General features: G+C 38.3%; 1 protein-coding gene across 1 annotated transcript in view; it reads right to left on the bottom strand.

The window, feature by feature from the left end:
- LOC149146099 (uncharacterized) overlaps positions 1-11,195 on the bottom strand; it is a 47,135-nt gene extending 35,940 nt beyond the window's left edge. The window contains exon 1 of the mRNA XM_089447844.1: positions 8,811-11,195. Coding sequence (XP_089303970.1) covers positions 8,811-10,923 — 2,113 coding nt within the window. The 5' untranslated portion in view covers positions 10,924-11,195. The remainder of the gene's footprint in view (positions 1-8,810) is intronic.
- Positions 11,196-13,322: the final 2,127 nt, after the last annotated feature.

Genomic DNA, 13,322 nt, shown 5'->3' with positions numbered 1-13,322 from the left:
GAGATAAATTCATCAAAAGGAAGGTTGACTTGGTCTTGGAGGGGTCTTTGTTTGGGTCTAAAGGTTTTGGAATTCGTCATTTGAAGATTCTATAAGAAGAGAAGAATTTCTTGTGGGTTTTCCTCTCTAGGAAAGGTTTTGGCCCTGGCTTGCAGCCTACATTTTGTGTCCACTTGTACTATTTGATCTTCATGTTTTTGGTAGTTGTTTGATGATAAGAACACAATAATGATCAAGAGAAGAAGACATTAATTATAAATTCTACAAGTAGAAGTAAAAGAACATCACAAGCAATTATCAAAGTAAGAGAAATCACCCTAATCTAGCTGCCCTAGATTTCTCAAAATCACGTTGAGGTGGTTGAAAGTGTCGTTATACCAAGAGTTATTATATTAAATGATCTCCTGGCATGCACAATTAAGTGGATCAAAACCTATTGAGAGAGAGAGAGAAGTTAGCTCCACTAATCACATATCTAATGCAAGATGATGTATGAATGAATGAATGAATGAAAGGACTCTCTCCTTCTCTAGTTATATGATAAATAGGGAAGCCAACAATATCAAATGGGCCTAAACCTCTATAGGTAACCTAACTCTACACAAGTAGGCCAACAAGTGGAGTACTCTCTCTCTTTGAGTGATACAGGTCAAGCTCCAAGGTGAAGATGTCCACAAGCAAGGCTTCAAGGCACGATTGCTCCATGAGATGTGTTCAAGTAACACAACAACTTTATCAAAACCCACCTATAGGATGTAGACTCTTCTTGTTCTCCCTCTTCCTTACGTTCCATCTTTCTTACCTTTATAAAGAAATGTTGCAATGAGATTTAGGTTGTTTTGTCCCATAGGCCAATTGGCTTCGTGGGTGATTTAATTCTATGATAATCCTTCATACATTGAATACAAGCCATTACAGCCCACATCCCTAAAAAAAAAATTGATTGTTGTCTCCCACAATATTATCCACCTTAACATATGATGCAGTCACGGGACAAGGTTCCAAACTCTTCCAATGGTTTGGATGTTGTTTGTAGGGGGGCAGTGTACAAGACCCTCCACCAACAATTACAAACACAGTTGTGCAAACAAAAAGACGGTCAAAACTTGTAATGAAACAACCAACCGTGATGAAGCAATGACTTACCAAATAAGGTGGCCACTTAACATTTGCATAGAAGTGATCCACCTTGGCTTGAATTCTAGCTTGTCCACATTCATCATTTGACTAAGTGTGTTAGCCCCCTGCATCCAAGGACTTCTACTTAAGGGCGAATTTGCAAGGAGACTGACATTTCCTTTCCATGGGCCCAAGGGTACGTGCTCTTCCTCCCATTCTTATCACCTTCCCATTTAACCATATTGAAGTTTCCACCAATCCAATACCCAATAAAGTGTTGGGTGTGTGTTATATTCTTTCCACGACTAGTCGTCCATGGTTTTCTGCCCATGGTATTTTGTAGATTCGGTCAAGGAAACTATAGTTATGTTCTAATCCAAGGTTAATGGATTGGGGTTTATGAATGTTTCAGCATGTATATATATATATGTATTGTAACATTGAAAGGAACATAATGAAAAATCAATCTGGTAGTCCCGGTTTTGGGATCTAGGGGAAAATCTCTGTGTATTTGTTTTATATTCTCGTCATTGTTTATTTTTTGTTTTTAGAATTCGTCTGCAGGTAATTTCTGTACAGGGTTAAAACCTACATTTGGTATCAGAGTTGTTTCGGCTTCAAGGGGATGCCTTTGTTGCTAAGGGGTTTTGCTCGGGCCTGTGGTAGACCCTATTCAGTGGGAAATCTGCAAGATCATTTCTTGCGGTGAAAGAAGATGGCAAGCAATGGAAAGATAGAGATCGAGAAATTTAATGGTCAAAGTTTTGAGTTGTGGAAACTCAAAATGGAGGATTTGCTGGTGGATAAATATCAATGGATCACGGTAGATCAAGGCACTAAACCAATGGCAATGTTAGATGAAGACTGGGCAAAGTTGGATCAGAAAGCAAAGAGCACAATATGGTTGTGTATCTCAGATTCAGTATTGTTTAATGTATCAGGGAAAGCTACGGCGAAGGCTTTGTGGAACAAGTTAGGGACTTTGTACCAATCTAAGTCTCTAGTGAACAAACTGTTCCCATGGAAAAAGTTGTATAACCTGAGGATGAAGGATGGAGACTCAATGACAAAACATTTGAACGCCTTTAATATTGTGGTAAGTCAGTTGTTATCTGTTGATATTAAAATTCCAAATGAAGATAAGTGCATCAGTTTGCTATGTTCTCTACTAGATTCGCGAGATAGCCTAGTTGTTGCAATAGGTAGCAATACAACTACCTTGAAGTTTGATGAAATAGTCTCATCCTTGTGAAAATTCCTAAACCGGAATCCCTACTGCACCAATTGATGACATTTCTCCTATTTGTTAAGTGCCTTTAAACAAATTACTTGCAGTTTCCTACGACAAATATCGAAATACATACACTGCAACCTTCACTTAATTAAATTACATGCGGAAACAAGAAACTGAGCAAGGAAGAAAATACAACACAATAACACCGTTATTTTTGGACAAATGTCCCCGGAAAAACCCAATGCGGGAAAACCGGTGTAGCAGATCCGAGGCTTTTATTACTATGCAATAGTTAATCTGAGTACATTTCCTTGGATGCTCAACTAGCAACCCGATACAGAGAGAAACTGGACAAAACAAATAGTGAGATGCTCTCACCTTGTTACTGGAAGAATCTGAGTCTGATCACGCTGGACTGGAGCCTCTACGTCCCCTCTATGTGCCTCTGCACAAAACTGTGTAAGCCTCACACAATCCCTGTGTCACCCCTGCTGGGAATCACGTTGCTCCATCTTCGGATCCTCTGCTAGCTAGAAATTCCAAATTTCTGCCTCCCGGTCTCACACCCTGACTCTCGGCTTTTGAAACTCGCTTTCAGTAGGAATTTGATCTCTCTCTAAGGCCTAAGTTGCCACTGCGTCAGCTCTGTGTGGGCCAACATCTGCCTCTCTCTGGACGTCGTTCTGCCCTCTCTGCGTTGTACTCTCCGGCCCAAGAAAACTTCCTTCTTCTGGATACTATCTTTTCCCCTCACTGCAAAAAATCACTTCGATCACTCCCCTAGCAACTGTTGTGTTGCCCTCTCTGAGAGATTCGATCTTCTTGATCTCTCTCGGTGTATACTCCAAATGACCCTCAAGCCTCCTTCAATAATCTTCTCGTTGACATTCAACGACCCAAATTAGAAGCTAATCAATGGCTAAGATCATTTTTGTTTGATCCTCGTCTTCTTCTAGAAGTTACACCCACATTTAGATTAATACCCATTAATTATTTTAATTTCTTAAGTTTAGACTTAGGGTCCCATTAAAAATAATTAATTATTTGAATAAAATTGTCTCCTGGTGGAATTTCCCAAAACACTTTATGGGTTCTTTGGAATACATGTGCCCAAGCCTCCCTGCAAAATTTGAGAGTTAGAGCACATCTAATGCTACCATAAATCAACAATCCTTGCTGTCGAAAGAGATGAAACGGAAAAATATGGAGAGCTAGAATAAGGACGGTCTTAGAACAAAAACAAAAATAAATCCTCGAGTGGGAGATCTAAATCTCCAGGAAAACCTATAAAGGTATGCTAAAAATGCGGAAAGGAAGGGCACTTCATAAAGGACTGTAGATCTAAAGCTCCTGAGAAAAGAAAAGGATTTGACGATGCCCCTTCTGCAGAGGCGAAAACCACCTCAGATGAAGGTGGGGATGTGTACTTGGCTTCTTCTTCGAGTACACATGTAGATCATGAGGCATGGTTGATTGACTCAGGTGCATCATTTCACTTGCACTCCCCATAGGGAGTGAAACTGCGAGTATGAGAAATATGATGGTGATGATGTCTTCTTAGGGGATGACAGGAAGGCTAGAATCATCGGACACGGAAAAGTCAAGCTGAAGTTGCACGGTAGAATGATTAGAACACTTCTGAGTGTTCTGCATATTCCTGCATTGGCTAGAAATCAAATCTTTGTAAGCAAGATGGATGATGCAAGTGTAAAAGTAGTGTTCAAGAAAGATACCTGCAAGATGGTTCGAAGAGCATTGGTATTGATGCAGGGGCTTCAGATTGGCTGAGTAGTACTATTATTGATGGGTGCAACAATTCTGTGATTCCTGAAAGTGGAGCAGAAAATCTAATGGTCTCTAGAAAAAGACCACGCTATGACATCAAAGGCTTGGACATATTGGAGAGAAGGACCTTCGAATACTTCATGGTATTGGTATGATAGAAGGTATGTCTAATTGCTCTCTGGATTTAGATTTTTGTGAACATTATGTTTATGGGAGGTAAAATCAAGTGAGTTTCCCCTCTGGTGCTAAGAGGGCGAAAAGGATATTAGAGCTTATGCAACTGCACAGTGATGTGTTTGGACATGTGTTGGTTCCATCACTGGGTAAATCTGTGTGCTATGTATCATTTGTAGATGACTTCTCAATAAATACATGGATATATTTTCTCACGAAGAAATCTAAAGTCTTTGACAAGTTTAAAGAATTTAAGACTCTAGTGGAAAACTAGACCGAGAAGAAGATAAAGGTGTTGAGGACAGATAATGGTGGAGAGTTCTATAAGAAAGAATTTGAAAAGCTATGTAAGAAGTGTGGTATAGCACGGCAGAAGACTACTCCATACACACCTCGACAAAATGGAATTGTAGAAAGAATGAACAAGACGTTGATGGAAAAAGCAAGAAGCATACTCAGTGTTGTCGGGCTAGGACAGGAATTTTGAACAGAGGCAGTGGACACTGCATGTTACCTGGTTAATAGATCACCTTCATCAGCATTGGAGGATAAGACTCCACATGAAGTATGTACTGATAAGAAACCCTCTCTTTCACATCTGAGGGTATTTGGCTGTGATGCATATGTACATGTTCTAAAAGAGAAAAGAACCAAGTTGGATAATAAATCTGAAAGGTGCATCTTTATTGGGTATAAGGATGGTTTAAAAAGTTATAAGCTTTGGAACCCAGAAACAAAGAAGGTTGTGTACAGTCGAGATGTGGTGTTTAGAGAGGTGAAAGATGTTATTAAACATAAAATCCTACCAAAAGAACCTGAGAAGATAGAGTTTGAGCTAAAGGAGGAAGAATCAAACTCTACAACAGAACAGGAATCAGAAGATTAAGAGCCACAAACTCCAACTATGAGAAGATCAGTTCGAGAAAGAAGGCAGCCAGAAAGGTATAGTCCATCTGCTTTCTATTCAAATTTTGCTTTATCTATTATTGACGATAATCCCAAAATTGTCAGGGAGGCAGTAGGTTCAGAGGATGAGAAACTCTAGAAAGAGGCCATGGTTGATGGAATGGGATCTTTGGACAAAAATGAGGCTTGGGATCTGGTGGAGTTGTCGGCTGGAAGGAAACCCATTGGAGGCAAATGGGTGTTTAAGAAGAAAATGAATGCAAAAGGCAAAGTGGAGAAATACAAAGCTCGATTGGTAGCAAAAGGTTATTCTCAGGTGTCGGGAATTGATTTTGGTGATATTTTTTCTCCTGTTGCCAAGGTAGCTTCTATTAAATTACTTTTGTCTGTTGTTGCTGCTTTTGATTTTGAGGTAGAACAAATGGATGTGAAGACAACATTTTTTCACGAGGATCTAGAAGAAGAGACCTACATGAAACAAGCTGAAGGCTTTGTGGTGAAGGGAAAGAAAGAACTAGTATACAGGTTAAAAAAGTCTTTGTATGGGTTAAATTAATCACCAAGGATGTGGTATCAGAAATTCAATACATATATACAGGGACTTGGCTTCACCAGAAGCAAAGCGGATCAATACGTGTATTTTAAATTAATTGGTGACCGTGTTATTTATATGGTCTTGTATGTAGGTTATATGTTGCTGATTGGAAATGACAAAGAAATTATTCAAGATTTGAAGACCCAAATTGTCCTCCAAATTCAACATGAAAGATCTTGGTGCTACAAACTATATTTTGGGCATGGAAGTTAAACAAGATCGGGCAAAAAGGAAGCTCTGGTTAAACAAGAGGAAGTATGTCGAGACAATACTGCAGAGGTTTAATATGCAGGATAATAAACCGGTGAAGGTTCCCATTCCTGTAGGTGTAAAGTTATCTACTGAACGACATCCCAAAACACAAGAAGAGGAAGAGGACATGTCCCGTGTTCCATACGCAAGTGCAATCGGTAGCCTGATGTATGCAATGGTTTGTACTAGACCAAACATTGCATATGTAGTGGCAGTGTTGAGCAGGGCTATGTCAAAACCAAGGAAGGAGCATTGGACAGTAGTGAAGCAGAATTCAAATATTTGTGTGGCACTAGTGATTATGGTTTGTGCTACCAAGGAAGATCAAGATTGAACAGAGTTTTGGACTTTTGTGGCTTTGTTGATGCAAACTGGGCTAGAGATTTGGATCAAAGAAGATCTACAAGTGGGTATGTGTTTAACCTATGTGGAAGTGCAGTCAGTTGGATGAGCAAGAGACGGTCTGTAGTGGCACTTTCAACTACAAAAGCAGAATACAATGCAGTCACTCATGCAAGCAAGGAAGCAGTTTGGTTGCAGAGATTGTGTTCAAATATGGAGTTAGTACAACAAGCTATAAGGATCAACTGTAACAGCCAAAGTGCAATTTTCTTGGCAAAGAACCTTGCGTATCATACAAAGACAAATCACATTGATGTTCAGTATCACTTTGTAGGGAAATGGTTGAGGACAACAAGGTGTTGCTGGTAACTTTGAAGAATCTTGCAGATGCATTGACAAAGTCTGTGAGCACTGAGAAGTTTTCTTGGTGTAGAGAAAAAATGAGCGTTGCAGGGCTTGACCAATGACTAAGCTCTCTTGTGACCCCCTGTGTGGAAAAAAAACGACAAGTGAGAGAATGTTGGATGTGTGTTATATTCTTTCCACGACTAGTCACCCATGGTTTTATGCCCATGGTATTTTGTAGATCCGGTCAAAGGAACTACGATTATGTTCTAATCCAGGTTTAATGATTGGGGTTTATGAATACTTCAACATGTATATATATATATATTGTAACATTGAAAAGAACATAATGAAAAATCAATCTGGTAGTCCCAGTTTTGGAATCCAGGGAAAATCTTTGTGTATTTTTTTTATATTCTCGTCATTGTTTATTTTTTGTTTTTAGAATTCGTCTGCAAGTAATTTCTATAGAAAGTTAAAATCTACATAAAAAAATAAATAAGAGGATCAAATCCTAGACTCTCTTGCATTTAACATTTTCAGCATGGTTACTCCCAAAAATATTACTGCTAGACTGATTTTAGCATAGAGTTTCTTCATGAAAAAAAGTAACAAAATGGAAAACAGAATGAGCTCAAACGATATCAGAATTTGCAACTCAAGGCCTTGTTTGCCATAAAAAAATCTTCTTGCTACAAAGTATACATACTTTCAAAGAATAATCCAACAATTCGCGAGGAAAAAATATCTCAAGAAAATCTTTTGAACAGAACATATAAAGATATAGTCAGAATATTTTTATGTATGTATATACCATCCCTTGTTTTTTCAACTATCCTGCATGCAGCTTGTTTATCCAAGAAAGTAGAGAGTCCAGACAACAGGAGCAACAACCTTTATAAAATCTAAGAATAAATAAACAAGCACTTCAACTAATAAATATTATCTCATTGTTGTAAATGTTATATAATCCCAAAATTGCAATAACAACGGGAATACCATTTTTCTCAGCAAAATGCCTAAACAAGGGAGAAAACAACAGCCATGAATTAACTTGCACTACACGGATAAAACTTGTGCCTGGAATTCTGTGCTTACCTGGAAGGACTAGAGATGAACTTGCCTATAAAAAATAAAATTAAAGAAAAGAAGGAAGCCCATCAAAACTCATCAATGGTCAAAATGAAGTGCCAGGCAATCTCGTCAATAGTCAAAATGGATCACTACAAAATCCTCTGGCTAATAGAAAAGTAAAAAGCTTTGTAGGGAAGACTATACCCCCCGGGAAAAAGAATCTGATATGGAAGACAACTAGCAACTCACGAGTAGAAAGATTTCTGTATTCAAGCTTCTGTGATCTATAATGAATTAAGCAGTCTTTCGGTAGAAATCACATAAGAGAAATTTTTGGCGACGCATTTCGAACCAACAAGTGTGATTCATCATCTGGTCCTGATGATGAACCACACTTGTTGGTTCGAAACGCATCACCAAAAATTTATCTTATGTGATTTCCACCGAAAGACTTTGCTTAAGTAGAAAGATGTCTACAAGGTATAGAGCTCACACAACGAACATGAGCTTTGGCTACGATACTTAGTCACTTGGTATATTCTCGGGAAATTATTTTCTCAAACTTGCACACAACCAAACTATTTTAGTAGTTCCGTATGGAATTCCTTCACATTTTCAAGTAACCTTGATGATGGGTTTTGCTTCCAGTCATGGCTATGGAGCTTCACGAAAGGATGTATTCCAAACAAAATCTGCAGTCAACTTTCAATGAATATAATAATATACACATATAATGCCCTCGGAAATTTGTTATATACAAAACAAATGATTTTTTTTTAAATGACTCCACCACATGAAGATGAAACAGAAACAACTACCTACCAAGACAATCTAAGGCCACACTCAAGCTGAGTCTTTGTTGACCTAGGAAATACATGGTGCTAAATAAGCTCTCAAAACATTAAAAAAATATAAAGATGCAATATGAAACTGCAATGAAATTTCTCCAAACAACAGAAATTAATATTGGCTAATAGGAAATACCTCGCATTCCATCTCTTTCAATAACAAAATCACATGAAATTCTAGGAAGATGAGGAGCATAAACTACTAGCAATTTCCGCTTTACTGTTGTGATCCAAAAGTTGCTAGATTCATCCAATGGAGTAACAGAATTACTCTGGTTCAAAGTCTTATCAGAACTATTACAAGCATGATCGAAGAAGACTGTCTTCTCTTCCGTGCGGGATAGAAAGAGCCTAGTATTGATACAATGCGACCAAGATAAACCCAAAGCGGGAACAACCCTGCGGCCTGAAGATACCAGAGACATAAAATTCCCAACCTGAAGATCATTCACCGGTCCTGTAGATCCCTCAGGTTCGATACAATCCACGACATGATTAGTTACAACCACTGCAAGATTGAATTTGTGCGCAAAACATTTTAATTTGCTTGAAAGCTTAAAGAAAAGGCTAGCTCTCTTCATCAAATCCTTGGCAGTGTTGTCAAAGTCTGAACGAAAGAGAGCAGCAACAGAATCTATAACAACCAGTCTAACAGGCATACTGGGAGGTCTTGACAACAAGACCTCTGTGTGGTCTAAGAAATTTAATAATTCTTCTATTGTGTGAACACTTTGAACAAATACATTATCACAGGGATCTGATTCTGCCATGACAGAGATATCATTACTGTTGCTAATCACTGCATCAGAAGTAGTCTTATTAACACGAGGGTTGGTAATGGAATCCAGCACCTCCCATTCGGTGCTGTTGATTGCTCCCCAGAAATCATTTTCTTGATTGTCATCCAAGTCACTGTGACAGCAGATTCTCTTCTCATTGTCATTGGCATTTGAGCACTCCGTACCTTTTCTTTTTCCAAAATTTTGTTGGCTAAAACATTTATCTGTTGAACTTACTGAACTGGTTGCAGTTGCACATACGTTAGCTTGTCTAAGCCCACCATTATTAGGATGTTGGCCCAACTCGGAGTGATAGAATGAATGTTGATCTGACCCAGCCCGAGCCTCATTGCGAGCAAAGTTGGCCTGAGCAGCAATAAAACCATTGTTCCAATCGCAACGAGATTCGGGCCGCAGCTCTGTGTGAGTGCCAATGGACTGGTTGATTGGATATTGACGTAGCTTGGGCTGAGCTTCATCGAACTGATTGATTGGAAATTCCCCCAACTGGGGCAGAGCTCCATTAGACTGACTAATTAGAAACTGACCGATCTCAGGCGGAGCTCCAATGGACTCCTGAGCTGGAAGCTGACCAAAACCTGTTCGAACCCCCGTATGGTCCAATTCGGATTGGGTCATTGTTTTCTGATAGGATTGAGCCCCAATATGTTCCATCTCCGATTGAATCCTTGTTTTCTTATTGGTTTGAGCCGCAACATTATCCAACTGAGATTGAATCCTTATTTTTTGATTGTCTTGAACCCCAATGCTGCACAAGTCGGATTGAATATTTAGTTTCCGATTGGCTTGAACCCCGAGATTTTCTATTTGGGGTTGAGTCCTTATTTTCTGATTGGCCTGAACCCCATGGTGACCCAATTCTGGTTGAACCCCGACCAGCTGATTGGCCTGAACTTGACCCAGCCCTGTCTCAGCCCCAGCCCCAGAAGTCTGATTCATTGAAGAATGACCCAACTGCAACCGAGCTCCATTGGGCTCACTAATCAGGGATTGAACCCAAATAGGCTGAGACCCGATATTGCCCAACTTGTTCTCGGTCCTAACAACCTCATTGATTGAAGATTGACCCAACTCGGCCTGAAACCCACTCTGACCCAACTCGGGTTCAGGCCTGGTAAAGCCCTTGCGGATCGTTGGATTGAAGCCTCCATTCCTCAGAAATGCATGAGCTAGTTGCTGAAGACGACGAGACGCAAAATATCCCTCGGAATGGATATAAATAGAGCTGGATCCCAGTCCTCCTTGTGAAACAGGCAATTGGGCAGACAGAAGAAGTTGCAGACATAACTGGGTCTTTCCAGACCCACATTCCCCTACCAATTCTGTTATTGACCCACATGGGATTCCTCCCCTCAGAGCACTATCTAGAATTGGGCAACCCAGTGTGCATTTGTCATTTGAGATGGAATTTAGAGAGATTGGAGCCAAATTTGGAGGAGGAGCTTGCATTCCTCCTCGGCTTATTTAATAAGCTATGTTGTGGAAGCTTGTCCGACTCTTCTTCCTGCGTGCATCCGAAGGCAGATTCAGTAAAATGATGTCCCTCTGTTTATATCTGCCTCCCTGCCTTTGGAATTTCAATCTTCAAATCCTTATGCCCCATGGTTGTTAAGTAAGCTTTGAAGCCACTCCCGCCAAAACTTTTCAAATTTTGCTTAATCTTCCTCGTCTTATTGCCGTGTATAACTTCCAAGTTTGAGCAGGGAAAGCTGCTGTGCGGCTAGTTCCTGTCGTTCTTTAACATCATCGCGTTGTTTAGTTTTGGTTGATATTTGATGCGATCGAAATGATACTGGAACTTTGTTAATTCTCATAAATATTTTTTATAATAATAATAATATCTATTTTTAAGGTCATAGAGAATTTAGACAGGAAATTGGTGTATAACATCTCCTGGTTTGGGCGACAAGGGACTCACTTCTACGCAGCAATTTGATTGCTAAGTCTACAAAGGCATACATACTTTACCCCTTTGGTTTTGAACTCTAATGAAGAAACACATGGTCACTCAACCTGTATATAAATCTGAAATATAATAGGTAACAACAGAAATAATATAAATCTGAAATATAATAGGTAACAACACAAATAATATAAATCTGAAATATAATAGGTAACAACACAAATAATAAAGGGTTAATTGTATGCATTTTTCTCAAAAAAGTTATAGGTTTAAACTTAAAAGTTATAAGTTCAAATTTAAAGGGATAAAGTATATTTTCGTAAATGTAACATTCAAATTATTGTTGTGTGGTGTTTTTGTTGTAACATTTAAATTATTATTGTGTGGTGTTTTTTTTTAACAAATAAGTGAGTATTAATTCAGTGTTTAGCTTGGTCTTCACTTCAAAATTATTAGATTGTTGTCTTGTACAGTCATCTTGATAACATCTCACAAATCGGCAAATCATTCTTTCTTCTAACATTGACACTGACCACAACTCTTAAAGTCAACCTAGTTGAGTGTGATTAAATCTAATAAAGAAACAAGGTCTAAGCCAATAGCAAATCAAAAAGACATATATTAATTAAACCTAGATGATACAAAAGAAGTGTGAAATAACTCATTAGAAGGTCAAAATATTAAGCAAATGTGGAGCCAATGAGACATTCCCCAACACAACCAATAAACATAAATCATATATGTATAATAAAAATATAATTTAAATAATAATAAATTAAATCCATTTCATTGTATTTTAATACAGGAAGGTTGGATGATAAAATTGATAAGGTTCTTAATTGGTGGTAAGAAGTGATAAAAAGGACCATGGAAAATAACTTTAGTTATTGTGTTTGGATGATAAAATTGATAAGGTTCTTGAATTGGTCGTAAGAAGTGTTAAAATGAATGGTAAAAATAATTATGGTTATTGCATCTCCTTCATGTGGCTTGATCATAGAAGAAGTGAATGTTGGTAGTTTAGCACTTTGTGCATTCATGTTTTGGATTTGGGTTGTTGTCATTGAGCAATGTTGAGATGCAAGCAAATTATAAATATTAGCATGACTTCAACACAGATGACAAAGAAGAGAACATGGTCATCCATGAAATGATTGATGCTAGATTGAAGTCATTCATCCATCCATTTGACTAGCCTTCTTGAATCTTCCTTATTACATGGATAGTGTGTGGGAACACTACTCTTCATTCATGGGTTGTAGTTAGCAGCAACTATAAGTGCCCAATCTCAATAGGAACAACACGTTCAAAATTGTATGGATGCATGCACAATTGAATTATATATATGTCAACAATGGATATAACTATTGCATAATGGGTTAGACTTTATCTGTGTTAATTAGCACTTGCCATCGCTAAAAAAGGGGCAATATTCGTCTTTCATGCAAGGAATCTCAATGTAGTAAAATATGTAAAATCTTGTATTCAAAATGAGACTCACACCATAGAAGACATCTTGATGAAATTGAATATTACCACGTTTGCATCAATGCAAAGATTTGTCATGAACCATTTCAACAGGCATATTTAGTTGCAATTCTTTGTACATTTAAAACCTTATGATGTTATTTATTGTGCCCTATAATTTGATCAACATTCGACGTTATCGTAGGCTAGCTAGTCCGAGAAAGGGATCATCGTTCCACCTTTGTCAACCTTGTAATGTACAATTGACTTTTTGATGCTCCATACTTCTCTCGCATACTCAATTTTGAATTTGGCCTCCTTTATCCATTCCCCTGCCTTACTTATTATCGTTCAAGAGTCATTAGTGGTAGCTTCAAATTTGATCTCCTTTAGCCATTTCCCCACCTTATTGATTATAATGCAAGAGTCTTTAGTGAAATTTTTATTAGAAATTCATGCTTCCTTTGATGCATTTAGT

This window comes from Pinus tabuliformis, chromosome X (genome assembly GCF_031772625.1).
Source record: "Pinus tabuliformis cultivar Carrire ecotype Pingquan chromosome X, CPIR1, whole genome shotgun sequence".
Taxonomy (NCBI): domain Eukaryota; kingdom Viridiplantae; phylum Streptophyta; class Pinopsida; order Pinales; family Pinaceae; genus Pinus; species Pinus tabuliformis.
This window is presented reverse-complemented; position numbering and strand designations above follow the sequence as displayed.